Source organism: Oryx dammah, unplaced genomic scaffold (genome assembly GCF_014754425.2).
Source record: "Oryx dammah isolate SB20612 unplaced genomic scaffold, SCBI_Odam_1.1 HiC_scaffold_24, whole genome shotgun sequence".
Taxonomy (NCBI): domain Eukaryota; kingdom Metazoa; phylum Chordata; class Mammalia; order Artiodactyla; family Bovidae; genus Oryx; species Oryx dammah.
In genome coordinates, this window is record NW_024070208.1 from 46380422 (window position 1) to 46399500 (window position 19079).

General features: G+C 39.2%; 1 protein-coding gene across 1 annotated transcript in view; it reads right to left on the bottom strand.

Annotated features, from left to right (window-relative positions):
- Positions 1-1148, bottom strand: part of DACH1 (dachshund family transcription factor 1) — a 463451-nt gene extending 462303 nt beyond the window's left edge. Inside the window, exon 1 of the mRNA XM_040267265.1 lies at positions 48-1148. Coding sequence (XP_040123199.1) covers positions 48-293 — 246 coding nt within the window. The 5' untranslated portion in view covers positions 294-1148. The remainder of the gene's footprint in view (positions 1-47) is intronic.
- Positions 1149-19079: the final 17931 nt, after the last annotated feature.

Genomic DNA, 19079 nt, shown 5'->3' on the forward strand with positions numbered 1-19079 from the left:
CCGTTGCCCGCGCTGCCGCCGCCGCCGCCGCCGCCTCCGCTGCCCACGCCGCCGCCGCCGCCGCCGGTGGAGGTGACTGTGCCCGCCGCCGCCGCCGCCGCCGCCGCCGAAGCGATGGGCTCCGGCCGGAACAGAGTTGGCCCCGAGGACGCCGGGGGCCCGATGGACGGAGCCGGAGACGAGGTCGCAGAGGAGGTGGAGGTGGTGGTGCCGGAGGAGGAAGCAGACGTGGAGATCGGGGGTTGAGGGGGGACCAGCTGGGTCGGAGGGATCAAAGCCGCCGGCACTGCCATGGTCACATATAAGGGGGAAACAGAAGGAGGAGAAGCGAGGGGAAAAGTTGCCACACACACACCCCCGGGGAGGGCGAGGGAGGGAGAAAAGGGGGGAGGGAGAAGAGCTAGGGGGCCACAACCACCACAACTCTGGGAGAGAAGAGAAGAGAAAGGGACAGAAGGGGGGAAAGGAGGCGAGGGTGAGAGAGCGAGCGAGCGCAAAAGGGGCGAGCGCGAGAGGCGCTCTGGAGAGAAACGCACAAAAGTGTCCCGCAAGTCGAAATGTGAGTCCTCTCCGGGGGCTGGGATCGGGGGTTGGTGGGGAGGGGGGGGTCGGGCGGGGGCGGGAAGGGTCGGCTGTGGTTGTGTGGGTCCCGCTCTCTAGCACAAAGTTAAGGATGAAGGTGAAAAGGAGGAGGTTTGAAGGACTTGGGTTCTCCCTGGCAAGTACATTGATCAAAGATTGAGAGGGGAATGACAGAGAGAAAATGAGCTGAAAAGTGCAGGCTGCCGGCTGGACGAGTTGTTGTTGTCACACGGTGCAGAGGGGAGGAGCTCCGGAAACTTGAAATACCCTTTGAAGCCGCAAAAACCTCACTCACTAGTATTAACCCAAATTATCCAACCAGGAACTCGGAGCAGAGACTTCGAGAGCGCGAGACCCAGGGAAAGCGAGAGAGCGGGGGTGGGGGGAAAAGGGCGGGGAGGGGGGGGAGAATAAGGAAAGAAACTATGGGAGGGACCGCGAGGAAAAGCCGAGACCCAGAAGTGGCGATCAGAAAGAGAGACCATCTACTTTTCTACTACCGTTAGATTGCATGTCTTAATATTCCATTTCGTCCGCGAAGACTCGTAATTTTTTCCAAAACCTTCTAAGCAATCGCCTGCCAACTTAAAGAGGAGCCAGAGCGCTCCGAGCTCTCCTTCAAGGGATTTAGGATGTATCTTGGCTTGTGTGGTTTTTGCTTTTTTTTTTTTTTTTTTGGCAAGAGATATAAATGAAAACACATCCCCTGACTTCATGATTATTAAGAAATTATTTTGAGGAAAATCCACATGAAGCAAAGCGTATGTTTTCTGTACCTGATTATTTTATCTGTCGACTCAACTATTTATTTGTTTAAAGGTAGTGAAAATTCCAGGAGAGTTTTCAACTTGTGGGGGAAAAGCCAGTCTGAAATAGCTTAAGAATCATGGAATGCTCTGTATTCAATTCTTTATTTCCTAATAGATTTTGGAAAGAAAGAAATGCTTGCTACAGAAATGTGGATGGTTCAGGATAACTTCACTTTCGCCCCAAAGGTCAGAAATGCCAATCATATGAAGAGAATTCGAAGAGATCAGACACCCCTGAAGATTTAGAAAGTGGGGGAAGGGGGGAAGAATGCACTACTTTTTCTTACCTAAAACTCTATAAGTAATTAACCCGTCTTGCATAGACGCCAACCATCTTCTCTCGTCCTTTAAGATCTAAGGCTAGCTGCTAATGTGTAATTTGAATAAATATATAGTATATGTGTGTACGTATATAAATATACGTACACACATATACTATATATGTACATATATTTGAAGGCTATCATTGTATTTTGGGAAAGTCCTTCTCAATTTGAAGAAGTATGTTTTGTAAATAATGAACAAAAACAAAGCTCACTAGTTGACTTGTAAAGACAGAAAGGGGAGCTATGCTTAAAAACATTGGGCTGAGTTAGGGTTACTCTCTTCCTCTTTGCCTTCCTCTTTGCTTTTCTTCCCTTTTCTAACTTGTTGCATGGAAGTGCTATTTATTCAAAAATTTTGACCAATCTCTGATTTGAGCACAAGTGAAGTCTGTTCTCTGTTTATATCACTAGGAATCTTAAATAATTAGGCTTTAAACCTGTCTGCACATGTTCATTAACTTCACAAGATAGAAACAATGCTTTAGCATTTGATTTCAAAAATAAACTATTAGCATCTGATTCACAGTTTAGTATTGAAATTATTATCACATTTCTTTTTATCTTTTTAATTCTTTAACCTTTTTGAAGTCTACTGTCAAAAGGTGTAGGAAATATTTATAGAGAAATAGGGCACTATTGACTAATTTGTCTAAGTTTATACTAAACTTTTGGGGATAAAGCAGTTATATCAGGAGGCTTTCCTGGGTCGTAAGATTCAAAAAAATTGACTGTTGCTAAAAAGTAGATTAACTTCTATAAGATAGCTAAAGTGTATACAGTTGTTTTGCCTAGTTAGCCAATGTAGTTTGATATATTCCGAAATAATTTATATCAATTTTCACTCATCTGACTTCAGTTAAAAGTAGGGATTGGACATACATCACATAAATCAGAACACTTCTTTAAGGGTTTAAGCCTGTTTTGGACAACAATATCTTTAAAAAAAAAAAAAATTCCAAGTGACTATGTTAATCAGTAGAGGAAGTCCTGAGAAACTAATTTTATTTCAGAATTGCATGCACAACTTAAATAAACTTGCTATAGTTTTTAAAATCCTAAACTAGTTTCTTCATTTTAAATTCTGGTCCTGCAAATGGAAAAAAAAAATTGAAATTAAATGCCCCAAATCTGCTCTAAGTATTCTCATTTCTCACATTTCCTTAAACTGTCACTCACTCAATACCTGCCACTCTCAGAAGCCAAGGACAGGGAGTAATGATAGCTGACCATGCCATAATCCCACCCAACATCAAAGCAAAGTCCAAATTTTCTGCAGGAAAACCTGTGTCTCCCAGCACGTGCTCCATTCAGAGGCAAGGCTTGGGGAGCTGGGCCGGACCTGAGAGGGAGCTTCCTCCCCCTCACGCGCATCTCAGGTCTCTGAAGTGGTTTTGTTTTTGTTTTTTAGGAACTACCACTTACCCCTTTGATCAAACAATAGTATTAGAAAAGGCACATAATGCAAATTAAAATATTCAGGAAAGAAAACCCTAGCAAAAATTCAAATTTTTTTCCTTTCCTGTTTTTTTTTTTTTTTGAAGTATTACCGATGATTAAGGCAAACGTTATTTCGTAACAGCAGATAAATCAACTGCACAGATTTCAAATTCCTACTCTTCGTATCACATTTTTAGGTTTTCAAGCTTTTGTCTTGTTTGTTTATTGTTTTCCATCTCTGGTTGGTTCAAGTCCTCTCCTTCCGTCTCCTCCTCTCCAACCTTCTTCACTCGATTTGCATAAGCAAAACTCAAAGTACTGTAACTGATATTAGAAAATTCTCCCTGTGTGTTGTGAAGACGTATTGTGCTGAAATCAATAAGACTGTTTAAAATTCAAAGACCTGCAAATCGTTCTGTTTGTCCTTTGATAGGGCCTGTGCTGATTAAAATGCTACCAAGAAAGCTTAATTGCTGCACTAATTAAGAAGTCTTTAATTTCTTTCCTAGGATATCGTTTGAAGCCGAGCTTGTACCAGTTCAGGGAAGGTATTTTCTTCCCTCCCTCTGCCCCCTCCTGGCCCCTCCCTTCCCTTCCCCCTCCTTCCGTGGCCCCGACGATATCCCTGTGAATGGAAACTAATAGAGAGAGTGGTCTCAGGGCTCACCATCTACTACTTAACAAAAATCGGCACAGAAGACAGAGTCCACTGCAGTAGGAAATGCAGTTTTGAGAAGAGCTGTAAGATTGCAGGAGACAGTGAGGAAATACAGAGTAGCTGTTGCAGCAAAAGTCCCGGTGAATACCTGGGTGACAACAGGCATTTTAGCCTGAAGATGAGGGCATCCTATTTGGTTAAAAGGGACAGTGACAAGGAAATGCTTCTGTTGAAACAGGGAAACATAAAAATGTACTTTCAAACCTGTGGTTTAAAAACGAAGAATAAATCTGTAGAAAGGTGGACTTAGAGTTGGGATTTGGTGAGTATCATTTTATTTTCTAAGTATAAAAACAGGAATTCTATGGGGATTCATTTTTGACCCTTTTTATAACCCTGGGAGGCAGAGCACTGTATTACATCCATTCCATCTTTATCTATTGACCTATTTTATTCACTGATTTCTCAAGTGGGGAAACTGACTAAATGATTTCACAAAGCTTTCTCTGTAATCAATAGTCATTTTTAAGGTTTATTCATGCTGCATTATAATTCTGGTAAATGACTGCAAAGTAGAAGATTGTAAGATAGATACAAATATTGACAAAGCCAGGATAAGTCATGTCTTTAAATCTTTAGGGCTTCAATATAACAATTGATATAGTTAAGACTGAAAATGGGGATTTCATAGAATATTAAAAATACTAAAATGATCAAGTAAGTCTTAAAGGCAGTACATATCTGAATGTTTCTTGAACATCTCAAAATTTCCTGAAAGCTTTAAGTATTCTCTTTTTACACATCACTAAATGAAACAGAAACAATTTAGGAATATGCAGAAAAGGGAACAAGAAAAGGCTCCCTGAAATTGTATTCTTTTATTTTTTCCCCAAGTTCAATTAGAAGCATGCACAGAAAAATACAGATGTATATTTCAGATAGATACAGAATTCCTTTCAGTGACAGGACAAGGAGATAACATGCTTAATAGATTCAAAGGGAGACTTACCATTCCAAGCACGACGTCACTCTAATTATGTTTACTCTAATTGAAAGCAAGGTTTTTTGGAATCTGAAATTACTTTCAGAATTTTTTTTTAAATAATGCAAGTGGATCAAATGTTGATCACAAGCATTTCAATCTTTCAAAATGTATTGGAAAATTAAATGAAAAGTGGAGTTTGGTACAAACAATGCCCCAGGGCAAAAAACAACTAACACTAGATTTTCCAGTCCAGCCATAACACGAATCAATTTGAGCACACTTCTATGGCCAGACTGCCAGATTGTTATGACTGCTAATTCACTCAATCAAAGAGTGCATTAGCACACCCGGCACAAATAGCTTTAACAATAGGGTGCACTTCTGAGCAATTCTAAGATATAGCACAACGGAGAAGTAAAGAGTAAGATCATTTTTACATCTGCATATGTACTAATGAACCTCTTCCTCAATAGGGAAAAAAAAAAAATACAAACTTCAGGCAGAGGTTTATAAAACAGCTCTCCAAGTTTGGCAAATCTAGAAAGATAACAGGGTACCAGTAGTTGACTGACTTTGTTAAACGTTTCTCAGGAGAGTCCAAAAGTGATGTTTACCCTTCAGTAGTAAATCACTGAAGATGGAGAAATTATGCCAAGTAACTCTCTCAAGCCTTTTTAACTCAGTCACAGGGCCTCACCATCAGCTCAGCAGATAAACCTTGACTACCTTAAGCAAAGACTTCTCTACTTTTACGCTTCCTGTCTCTGCTCTCTCCACTTGGGTTTCCAACTTCTGATTTAGAGTCTCACTTCTACAATCTCCCTCTTTTCCAGTTCCTACCTTTCCTCAAACAAGGAATAAAGCTTTTATCTCAAGGATACATTCTCTAATCAGATGCAGAGAGCTTGGTGATAAATTACCTAAAGGACAGAAGGTGGGAAGCTGAACACGCTATAACTTGAAGCGCTCAAACTTTGTATTACAAACTTCCATTCTTAATAAAGAAGTGGTTAAAATTATTATAAATAACTCAGACTTGTTTTTCAGCATGGAAATGCATGGGCCATATGTATGCTTACTGAATACATAAAGTAATTACCCAGTCATATTCACATTTACCTAGATGTCAGAACCAAATGGCACAATTTGACATCACTGTTTCCTCCCTCAATCTTCTATCCTCAGCCCCTTTTCTCCTGGTTCAGAATGAAGGGGACATGTGGCCAAAAATACTTTGCTGACTATGGAGCATATTGTAAGAAATCTCTAAACTCAAGTTGAGGGAGAGAAGGAGAATAGTTAGAAAAGCAAAGAGGAGAACAGTTACAAAGAAGAAAATCACTGTGGACTGGTTTTCCTTATTCCACACTGCATCATTCCTATGACAAGTAGGCAGCTCTGCATAATAGTTTAGTTATACTCACCCATCACTACTTCCAGCACTAAGCATCTAATTCCATCTGTGGTCTGTGGATTGGTATTAAGAGTTGTACAGGCAAATATTTAATAATAGTAATAATAAAGTGAGATCATTTTAGAGTTGGATTGTAAAAGGAAGCCACAACAAAAATAGTATAAATTGAGATTAATTCCCTTCATTTCTTAAATCAGGCCATGATAAGGATGGCAGACTGTACTGAAGGTCAAAAAGTCAGGCAGATATTTAAATCCCTGGTTTTCTAGGAAACATTGGACCTTCAATTGCACCTTTTCATATATGGCATTTTCTAATTGTCATGTTCCTTTCTCTTTAAAAAACCAAAGTCATTTTTCTCTAAAGAAGTTCAGTATTTGGACTCACTTGACATACCTAGACAATAGTTGTACATAGTTGGGAATGGAGGTAGAAAGAAGTCATGTAGTGTAAATCCATGTTTAATTTAAAACATAAATTATGGTATAATTTGCAATGTTAGGAGAAATGTATTAAACTTGATTACAAAAGTTTATATTGATTCACTGTCTGCTTTTCTGAGGTTGTTTGTACTTATTATCGTGGTCTTTTTTCTTTCTCTTGGCTTTATTAAATAAAAGAAGAGGTCATTGTCCAGCAAACAACCTATAAAAATTGTTCTATTTGAAGTCAGAAATTTCAAGGATTGTTAAAAAAGAATAAACTGTTTATTTATTTATTGCCCTTCAGAACAAAGAGGTTTTTTTTTAAGTTGAAAGAATAACAATTGCCACCTTCCAGCTCAAGATCTTGTATGTCAAGTTTCAGCCCAGAGCAAATTTTTACAACAAGTTATAAACCCCCTGTAACAGAGGGTTTATTATAATGGAAGTGCTGACACAACCTTAACTATAGCGTTGTAAACGGCTATGCTATAATATCCATTAAGCAGAAAGAAAAATAAGCTGGCTGATCAATAATTTATACAAAGAGTACCAACTGCAGACATAATAACTGTAATGTTTGCAAAGCAATCTCTCTGCTCTCCAGGCCTAACAGTAAACGCAAACTAGCAACGCTGTTAATTTCCAACTCCTACAGATAAGAATACAAACAAATTACTTAAAATTATATTTTGCTCAACATTTAGCATGCCTCGATGGGATAAAATAAAATTTAATTATGATGCAACTTGTGCCGGATGCAAAGCTGTTTTGTTTCCCAGCACATTTTATTATGAAAGGACATTCATTTGGAACATCAATTATGGGGAAATAGTATGTTTCAGTGAGTTGACTTGGGTCAGGCAGGCTCTTCTAAGAGTTATTCAGACATGGAAACAGATTGACACTGTTTAACTTCAAAGAAAGTTACAGGGTTTTACAGAGCCACAACCTGAAATACAATCCTGCCAGCTCTGATCCGAGTCAACTGTCAGTAAAAACACACCTTGTTGTTAGAGTTCATGGGAAAAAAGACATTGGTTTAGAAAATGTGGCCATCATTAGCAATCAGTGAATCCTGAAGTGCTCAATTAATGGCAAGCCTCCTTTGCGTAGAAGCGAGATGAGTCATTTCTACCTAAAAATTGTAGACCGTAAGATGTGAGCATTATCTTCTTTTCTGGAAAATTCTGAAAAATAGAATTTAGTGGATATCCATATTTGTTACCGCTTTGCCTTTTGTAGTGTTTATGTAGATGTGTCATTTTGATAATTTTGTTTCTGTTGATGGCTTTTAAAGCAAGAAAAGAGGATTTGAGAAGAGTCGAAGCAGGGAATGGAATTGAAAGATCCCAAAGTGCCCACGATGTACCTACTCAAGGCTGAACCCGACTGTACATTTCGGAGGTTCACATATCCATCAGTCTTTTTGTCTGTTCATTTCCTGGGGGTGTGTGGAACCCAGTAGAATGAAGAGACTTTGCTATCAAAGTTGTAAAATGGTATATTACCCTGTGAGCAATTGCACTTGGAAAGGAACCAGTAATTTATATGAGAAGTGTTTAAGATTGCCTGCTCACTCAGTGATCCATGCCAGGTCAGTTCCAGTAATGCCAGAAAACAAAAGGAGGTGCACATCCCTGGGAAAGAGACACCTTATACGCCTTAAGAGCTCGTGAAGGGAAGCACTCAAATGCCATTTTCTCAAATGAACTGGTCATTACCATTTAAAATCCTGAGGGCGGTGAGATTGGGGAGGAGGGAAAGAATTTTTCTTTTGATTTAACAGGGCTCTGAAGTCCTAGTTTTAAGGGGAAGGTGTTTTGTTGTGACTGTCTCAGCCCTGTGCTTTAGCAAAGGTTAAATCCTGACACAGAAGTGCATTTTCGAACAGCGGAATGGAAAAGGATGAACACAACTGCTCTGAGAATGTGCCTGGCCATCGGAAAAATATACCAATTAACTTATTTACAAAACCAAAATAAACTCAGAAGCACAGAAAACAAATTATGGTTAACATAGGAGGTGGGAAGTGACGGAGGCGGAGAGATAAATTAGGAGTCTGGGGTCAAAATATACATGCTACATACATAAAATAGCAAACCACAAGGGCTTTCTGTAGAGTACAGTGAATTACACTCAATGTCTTGTAATAACCTATAATGGAAAATAATCTGGAAAATGTATATATATATATGTGTGCATGTATAATCGCATCACTTTGCTGTACCCTTAAAACTAACACATATTGTAAATGAACTCTACTTCAATTATAAATAAAACATTCTTTCAGCTTAGGTGTTCAGTCGTGTTCAACTGTTTGTAACCCCATGGACTGCAGCACGCCAGGCCTCCCTGTCCATCACCATCTCCTGGAGTTTGCTCAGACTCATGTCCACTGAGTCGGTGAAGCCATCCAACCACTTCATCCTCTGTCGTCCCCTTCTCTTCCTGCCTTCAACCTTTCCCAGCATCAGGGTCTTTTCTAATGAGTCAATTATTCACATCAGGTGGCCAAAGTATTAGAGTTTCCGCTTCAGCATCAGTCCTTCCAATGAATATTCAGGACTGATTTCCTTTAGGACTGACTGGATTGATCTCATTGAAGTCCAAGGGACTCTCAAGAGTCTTTTCCAACACCACAATTCAAAGCATCAATTCTTCGGCACTCAGCTTCCTTTATGGTCCAACTCTCACATCCATACATGACTACTGGAAAAACCATAGCTTTGACTATATGGACGTTTGTCGGCAAAGTAATGTCTCTGCTTTTTAATATGCTGTCTAGGTTTGTCAAAGCTTTTCTTCCAAGGAGCAAGCATCTTTTAATTTCATAGCTACAGTCACCATCTGCAGTGATTTTGGAACCTAAGAAAATAAAGTCTGTCACTATTTCCATTGTTTCCCCATCTATTTGCTATGAAGTGATGGGACTGCATGCCATGATCTCCTTTTTTTGAATGTTGAGTTTTAATACTTCAATTATAAGTAAAATAAAATATTCTTATACTTCAATAAATACTAAATAAAAATTACTGCTAAAAATTACCAGTACAGAGAGTAATACATGCTCTGCTAATAATATCTATGCCACGTTCTGAGTTGCTATTATCAATTTTTTTGTTTGACTTGGTTATCTCATATCAACCCCCGTCTCCACCAGTTTACTAGAGAAGACTGTGGGACACTGGAAGGGTGCTGTATAAAAACTAGTTTCTGGGAATTCTTCACAGGCCTCCTTATTCTGGTGTAACATAATCAAAGTACGGACTCTGAGTGTGCTGACATTGAGGGAGAGGGTTGCATCACTGCCATCCTCAGTCTCAAGCTTTCCCCATGTGTTATAAAAGCATTTTAGTTTTTGAACCAGAGTTCAATTCATTCACATGCCCAGCATAACCCCACTTGAGTGTTTAAAGAAGGAATTAGGAAAAGAACCATTTCCTATATAAGTCAGAATTTATAATTCATTGATTTGCTCAGGACTCAGCACATCCAGGAATCTTTGCAGATAATAACTATCACTGTGCATTCTAATGGATAAGGCAATTATATTAGGCTTTTACACTTGTTGATATGTTTCTCTTCAGGTGGTCTCAAGTCATTCCCATTCCTTTCAGATAGAGAATATAATGCTTAGCCCTTGCTGGGTGCTCAATAAAAGTCAGCTGGGTAATTAAAACTGCTTCTACATTATGCCACTCGTTTCCTTTGTCCCCAGATTGTGTAAACTGCTCATTCCCCAAATCCTATATCATTTGATTCAGACCAGGATATTGAAGACTCACAAAATTTAGTTATGCTCATTTCTGTTCTAGTATGCCATCAAGCTAGAAAAATTCTTGAGGCAAAAATCTAGAAATGCTAATAAATTGGGTTTCATAGAGCTGGGAAAGATAATCTTAGTCCTATAACCAAGGTTTGCATCTGAGCCCCATAAAGAACATCTTATTTTTTTAGTCATTCAGGAGTCATTGAGGAGTCTTCCTCAAGACTGAAAATATAAATGAAAATACACTCTAAAGGGGGCTTCTCTGGTGGCTCAAATGATAAAAAATCTGCCTGCAATGCAAAAGACCTGGGTTTGATTTATGGATCAGGAAGATCTCCTGGAGAAGAGAATGGCAACCCACTCCAGTATTCTTGCCTTGAATATCCCATGGACAGAGGAATCTAGCAGGATACAGTTCATGGGGTCACAAAGAGACACGACTGACTAACATTTTCTTTTTTCTTTATACTCTGAAGCACTGCTACAGATGATGAGAAAAAGTAAGTTCGTGTGTGAAACTCTGCTTCCCAAATGTGAGTAAGCACAGAGTGTAAGCAATTATTTGTATAGTTCTTTTTTTTTTAACACTGCCATCACTTCCATATTCTTAACAAAACTCACATTTTTTAATATAGGTCACTGAGGATGTAAGAAGAAAAAGATATTCATGCTGATCAGAATTTCATATTATTATCTCAGTTGCATCTTTGACTATAACATCATTGAAATTTTGTGTTAGGGGAGTCTGCAAATCCTTGGATTACAGAATTCATCACATCATTTCCTCTTCCAATGACCGTGGTTTCTCCTTCCAGAAACCATCACACCTGGTTCTCTGTTTTTCCCCTCAGAGCTCAGAGGCAACCTCAGAACATTCCCAGTATGGGCAGCCTCTCACTCGCAGCCCGTTGTACTCATCTGTGATCTTGGAAAAGAGGAAACTGACAATTAGCAAAATGTAAGAGCTTCCCTTTATAATCACAGGAATTGAGGCTTAAGACAGGTATAAGATTCAAATCCTAATTGTTTTTTCCCCCAGTTATCCTTGAAGGAGACTATTGTGATATAAGTAGAGGAAAAAGTTTTTTTTCATTTCATGTTTAAGGGAACTGAGACAATAATTGACCTTTGGATCTATCTAATGCTTCTCTATTTCTATCACCTGTATAATGCATTTCTATAAGGTCTAATAGAGCCATGAAATGTGTTCTCAGTGGATGCTTAGATGGATGTGCTTATGCACTACAATGCATCATGATTAGAAGGGAGACTTCTAAAAAGGAATTGGAGAAATGCTGATGTTTTAGGAACAAGATTTTAGGATCTTGAGAAATACTTAACCAGTACATGATATTAGAAAGTTAGTCAAACTGCAAAAGCCCTGGGGTTCCTTGGTTTTTGTGACTACCCCTGGTTTCCTCAGGTTAAACATGGCAGCATGCATGCCTACTCAGTTGCTAACTTGTGTCTGTCTGACTTTGCAACCCCATAAACTGTAGCCTGCCAGGCTCTTCTGTCCATGGACTTTCCCAGGCAAGAATACTGGAATGGGTTGCCATCTCCTTCTCCATGGGATCTTTGCAGCCCAGGGATCAAACCCATGTCTCCTGCACTGGCAGGTGGATTCTTTACCACTGAGCCACCTGGAAAGCCCCAGAATATGGCAGCATCCACCAGTGAAAGTTGCTTGTTGAAGTGCTATGCAGAATCAGGCATTAAACTAGCAGTTGATCTTGTAAATACATTACTTTTCTGTAGTATCTTACCAGACTTGGTTTGCTTTTCCACAGAGGACTAGACAGCCTCTTTCTCCTATCCTTTTTATAAATCCTGATTTTAGAAAGGTCACTCTGCTTTTCCAAAAGATGATTCAAGGATCACTCACAAGCAATTCCCAACAGAGCAATACCATGCCCTCCTGCTGCCCCATTTAAATTGTCTAAACTGCACGCCTTTTTCATTTACTCTCCCTTTAGAGTGAAGCTGCAAAGCTGAGAAGACTTGAATGGCCTTATATCTTCAAAGAAGTGCCTTGAGCTCTGGAATGCCACAGAGTGGGAGAAACCACCGAACACCAGGAAATGTCAACAATGTGACAGGAACGCCTGGGCAGGTGATTAGGGCCTTACTTTAGGTATTTTCTAGAACAAGACTGCCCACAAAGTCGAATAAGAAATGGATCTTTTTTCCAAAAGAAACTAACTGATTTTGAAACACATTGATAACAGTGTGTGCATAAATTTAAGGACATACTTTCCAGGCAATTCTTTATTATACTTTGATGTTAAGTGATTTGATTGATAAATTAATAACTATTACTAAAGAAGAATTAAAATTTACAAAAATATGAATTTTGGTCCTAATGTCAATAGAAAGCTCTGGGCTTTGACCATATAAATCATTAAAAAAGACATAAGATCAAACTAATTTTAATAGCTAAAGCTCATTTACATTTATTTGTGATCTATTTCAAGCTTATCTTAAAGGAGAACTAAAGTGTTCCCAAACACTATATGCCAAGAGTAGCATTTAGAAGTTTAGTTACTTCTGAGCACAGAATAATAATTATAATTGATAAACTTCATTGTAAATATAGAAGGTATTTGACAATGCATTCAGTAACTAAACAAAAGCATTTTATATGCAAATATAAAGAAATAAACTCCTGTCTTCAATGTTGGTTTTAATCTTAATATTTAGAAATAATCATCATCAATTTCTTGATAACTTTTCTTAATCAGAATGTCCTCATAAATCTAACTACTACTTGTTGAATATCCAAAAGAAGCCTCCAATCAGGAACAGTCAAAAGCAAATATACAAAGCGGTGTTTATACATACTGGATTTATGTGTGCTAATTTGATTAGCCATCATAAACCATAAGACATTCAAAATCAACAACAAACAATGCTGTATTTAAAGTCCTCTAACTATGAACTGTACTTAGCCCTGTTCAGTTTTACTTTAAAAAGTAAATACTTTCATATTTTCTATGAAAAGATACTTATATTTTTATAGTGTGATAATCTCTTATTATAATTGTGTGATAATCTCTTATTACAATATGATCAATAAAATGTCTTTTCATAGTTATTTAGACACACAAAAACAGTTTCAAGGAATTTCTTTACAACACCCATGCACACATACCTATTTTCAGAATTTTCAAAATAGCAATTACTTCCTTAGATTTATAGCCTATAACCCATAGTAGTTTTGGTATCCAAAGCTGAAATACTTTTTGTTTCTATGTAAGTGATTTTAATCTAAAAAGCACTTAATAATCATAACAACACAGCAAAAGTTTGTTTCATAAACACTTTATTATCAGCCTTTGTTTTCTGATACAATGCTTTAAAAATACCCTCTGTTGTATAAAGGACATTGTTGCAAAAAGGCAGTTCAAAACTTGTCCTTCCCTTCCTTTCATTGATCTGTTGCCTCTTAGGTAATATGAACAGCTGTCTCCAGCTCACCCACAGGCAAGCTGAACATAATAATAAGGTTTTGTTACTGGCCTGTATCTATGAATGATTATACAGTGGGTGCCAATTCTTTTCCATTAAAGATAAGGTAACAAAGATACCATAGAGAAGTAAGCTGGTTAGCAAAAACAAGGGAGTGCTTTCTGACTTTAAGATTTAGTTATTTCTCAGTAACCACAGAGTGTCTCTTGCAGTTGGGTTTCCAATAAGGTGAAGGTGCCCTCTGTAGGAGACTCCCAGTAAATGCTTTTTCTTTATATTTGCTTGACAGTGTACAAGCTTTCCCTCCCATTTTCCAGTTTATAAACAAACACAGTATCTGTGCTAACAAGTATGAGCTCTTTATAAATCTTAGAGGGAAATTAGTATAAAGCCTGCAATTGGCTATGCAAATCTAATGCCTTTCCAAAATGAGAGAAATCAGACACTAAAAAAGTTGTACAACACATTGGTGTTGGCTATTTACTGACATCATGGTATGTAATAGAGTGGATGCTATAAATTCAGAGGAGTTGCTGAAAGCAGGAAGACAGAAGGTCTTTCTTGACATAGTTGAGTGAACAGTGGATCTAAACAGAAGAATCCACATGCGGAAAGACATATTCGCTACCTAATAAATACACCTCCCCAAAAGGTCTTCTTATCTTCCCTTCTTATAAAGGTTACCATAATGCAGATTCATTATCAGTCCCACTGGGCAGCATATAGCTCAGGAAGAAATTGCTTTTGTTAGCATGCTCCTAGAAAGAGATTAGCTGTTTCACCAGGTCTCTTGGGGCTCTTTGAAATTTTGGGAATTCTCTCTGTAATTTAAAATGGAAGTTAAAGCCAATGTGAATAGACTAGGGAAAACCTCACAAATTAAACCTCTCCATCTGGAAGTTTCTTCATTACTCATTGCAAAAGTACAGGCTGAATCACTTTTGGTCCAGGTAGAAGAAAGTTTATCAGCTATGATGCAATCACTTCATGGGAAATAGATGGGGAAACAGTGGAAACAGTGTCAGACTTTATTTTTTGGGGCTCCAAAATCACTGCAGATGGTGACTGCAGCCATGAAATTAAAAGACGCTTACTCCTTGGAAGAAAAGTTATGACCAACCTTAATAGCATATTCAAAAGCAGAGACATTACTTTGCTGACTAAGGTCCGTCTAGTCAAGGCTATGGTTTTTCCAGTAGTCGTGTATGGATGTGAGGGTTGGACTGTGAAGAAGGCTGAGCGCAGAAGAATTGATGCTTTTGAACTGTGGTGTTGGAGAAGACTCTTGAGAGTCCCTTGGACTGCAAGACGATCCAACCAGTCCATTCTGAAGGAGATCAGCCCTGGGATTTCTTTGGAAGGAATGATGTTAAAGCTGAAACTCCAGTACTTTGGCCACCTCATGCGAAGAGTTGACTCATTGGAAAAGACTCTGATGCTGGGAGGGATTGGGGGCAGGAGGAGAAGGGGACGACAGAGGATGAGATGGCTGGATGGCATCACTGACTCGATGAACATGAATCTGAGTGAACTCCGGGAGATGGTGATGGACAGGGAGGCCCGGCGTGCTGCGATTCGTGGGGTTGCAAGAGTCGGACACGACTGAGTGACTGAACTGAACTGAACTGAATGCTTTAAGAATTATGCGTTTCATTTGCAAAGAAAAAGCCTAAAATTTAAATTCAGAGCAACAATTTGGATTTAATTTTTAGTTTTTATTCACTTTGCATATTGCTTAAAGTTTATCACTAAAGTGATCTATTTATACTTTTCTGGACTATGACTTTAGCCCCTGTGGAATGTGTGTAGGAGAGGCTGGTATCACCTGTATTATAAATTAGAGGATGAACAGGTGGGGAATATCTGCCTCCTTTTACCTACCCGACTGCATTTGTCCTTCAGTATCAGTTCAAGCATCCCCTTCTCTGAGGATCTATGTTCCATAGATCCTGGATCCATACCTCAACTGACTGGCACTGGGTCCATACATCAACTTAAGCAATAACACTTATGGAGAGATTACTATAGCCTGGTACTCTGGTAAACATTTTATATAAATTATTTAATCCTTGCAGTACATGAGACTGGTAGGCAATTACTATTATCCCAAAGAAAACATAAGGACACTGAGGTTTGAGAGGTTTAATTACTTGTCCAATCTACCCCAGGAACTCTCCCACTACAATACACTTTCTTCTGAATCTCACTTATTTTCCCACCTGACTGTCTTTCGCATGCTCAACTTACTTGCATCTCCAGCTTCCTAACACAACTGTCTGATGAGTCCCAAGCCAGGACTCTCACAGCAATCTGCTGTCCCTCTGGATGATCGAGCATTGCTAAAGATGCTCCCACAGCTATGCAGATTGGTATCCTTAATTACTCATGACTCTTAGATGCCAGCTTTCAATTTAAGCTAGTTTATCCAGAAAGGGTGCTGAGTAAGCTCACATCATGTTAATAGGAGGTCAGAGCTCCAGTTGTTCTCAGAGATTAATAGAGCCAGAGAAGAAAATCCCACCTCATAGCATGTCTGATCACTAAAGACACATTTTTTCTAGATGCCTTCCTCAGTATCTCAGTTTGGCTTCTTCCACATAGCTGAACTCATGGTGCCTAGTGGCTACCATGCCCAGTGCCTCTGATCCACTATCAGAGGATGGACTGAGTTTGGCTTTCCTGATCCCTAAGGTCAGAAATCCAAGACAGGGCTCTGATTGGATCTCCTTGGAGAAGTTATATTCTGGATGAAACAATTTGTCAAGGGCAGTATTAGATAGTGGTGTGATTCACGGAGTTGCAAAGAGACAGACATGACCGAGCAACTGAACTGAAGAATGTATGGGGTGTAAAGTAACACAGCTAGAATTCAAAACCCAGTTTCTGTGTGACCCAGGACCAGTTTACATCCTGTGCCCCAATTTTCTTATCTGAACAAAAGGAGATAATAATTGTACCTACTTCATTGCATTTTTATGATAATTAAATAAGTTGGTGACTGCAGCCATGAAATTAAAAGATGCTTACTCCTTGGAAGAAAAGTTATGACCAACCTAGATAGCATATTCAAAAGCAGAGACATTACTTTGCCGACTAAGGTCCGTCTAGTCAAGGCTATGGTTTTTCCTGTGGTCATGTATGGATGTGAGAGTTGGACTGTGAAGAAAGCTGAGCGCCGAAGAATTGATGCGTTTGAACTGTGGTGTTGGAGAAGACTCTTGAGAGTCCCTTGAACTGCAAGAAGATCCAACCAGTTCATCCTAAAGGAGATCAGCCCTGGGATTTCTTTGGAAGGAATGATGCTAAAGCTGAAACTCCAGTACTTTGGCCACCTCATGTGAAGAGTTGACTCACTGGAAAAGATTCTGATGCTGGGAGGGATTGGGGGCAGGAGGAGAAGGGGACGACCAAGGATGAGATGGCTGGATTGCATCACTGACTCGATGGACATGAGTCTGAGTGAACTCTGGGAGTTGGTGATGGACAGGGTGGCCTGGTGTGCTGCGATTCATGGGGTCGCAAAGAGTCGGACACGACGGAGCAACTGAACTGAACTGAACTGAACTGAACTGAACTGAACTAAGTTAGCTTAAAAAAAAACTTTGACTATAGTGCCTGTTGTTTCGTGGCTAAACAATAGTGACTCTTTATGACCCCATGAACTGCAGCACACCAGGCTTCCCTGTCCTTCACTATCTCCTGGAGCTTGGTCAAACTCATGTCCATCGAGTCTGTGATGCCATCTAACCATCTCATCCTCTGTCGTCCCCTTCTCCTTCTGCCCTCAATCTTTCCCAGCATCAGGGTCTTTTCCAGTGAGTCAGCTCTTCCCATCAGGTAACCAAAGTATCAGAGCTTCCGTTTTAGTGTCAGTCCTTTCAGTGAGTATTTGGGGTTGATGCCCTTTTGGACTGACTGATTTGATCTCATTGCTGTCCAAGGGCCTTTCAAGGGTCTTCCCCAGAACCACTCCATAAGTAATATTCGAGAGCATTAATGTGTTAGTTACCATTGATTGTTCAGGTCTTGAGGTTGAGAAAAATATCCACTCACAGTTGACTCACTGCAGCCAAATATGATGAGTAATTTAAAAGTACTGAAGCTCCCTCATTTGAGGGATATGTTGAGTGTAGGGAGTGGGTATTTTTCTAGAAGGGGGACATTTTCCTAGAAGAAAGGCTGAGAAGTGCTAGACAGACAAATTATCAGATGCCAGCTATACAATTATGAAAAATATATCATCTCCTGTACCAGTGAAAGGCCATCAACAGTGCCCTTGATCAACTCCATCTCTTCTTTCCTTCAGTGATAATTCTAAAACTTCTTATGCTAAACCTGACTCCTCATGTTGTCGTTTTAGTTGCCAAGTCATGTCCAACTCTTTTGTGATGCTATGGACGATAGGCCACCAGGCTTCTCTGTCCATGGGATTTTCTAGGCAAGAATAATGAGTGGGTTGCCATGCTCTCCTCCAGGGGATCTTTCTGGTCCAAGATTAGAACTGTGTCTCCTGCACTGGCAGGCAGGTTCGTTACCACTGAGCCATCATGGAAGCCTTATTGCTCATGTACTCAATCTATATTCTCTAGTGATAGTCCTTTTTGTGTAACAGGAAATTCATGATTGTCAAGTCTTCCCCTTTTCTTGCTTGGATGCAGCTAGAGCGCTCCGCTGACTCCCTTTTCCAATATTGCCCTTCATCCATCTACAGTATTTTCTGATCCATACTGAAACTTCAATAGATCTTCCAGATAAATTTGGTCATGCAGTCCATAGACTTAAAACTCTTGAATGACATTTCTTGCCTTTCAAAACAATGTCCAAGGTGGTACTGAGCCTGACCTAGAAACCTTCTTTTCCTCTCCTGTTTTGTATTTGAATATTCTCATGTGTGATTTTTATTTTAGAAAGTCTAAAGTACTGAATTTGTAAATTAAATCCTGCTATTCCTATGGTTAAAAATACTTCCATTGCTTCTTATTAGACTTTGAATAGCACTCTGTTCTCTCTTGATAGTATTTTTCATAACTTTTAATTTTTTTAAAAGTTTTAAAGATTGTTAAATTCTTTATTGTGTAACTGTATCCACTAGTAACAAATTCTTTTCTCACATTTCTATTTTATACCTTACTCTGTTCTCTAGTGGAGTGATTACATATAGAAGGTATACAATATTCATTGAGTGATAAATAGCCTACTATAAATA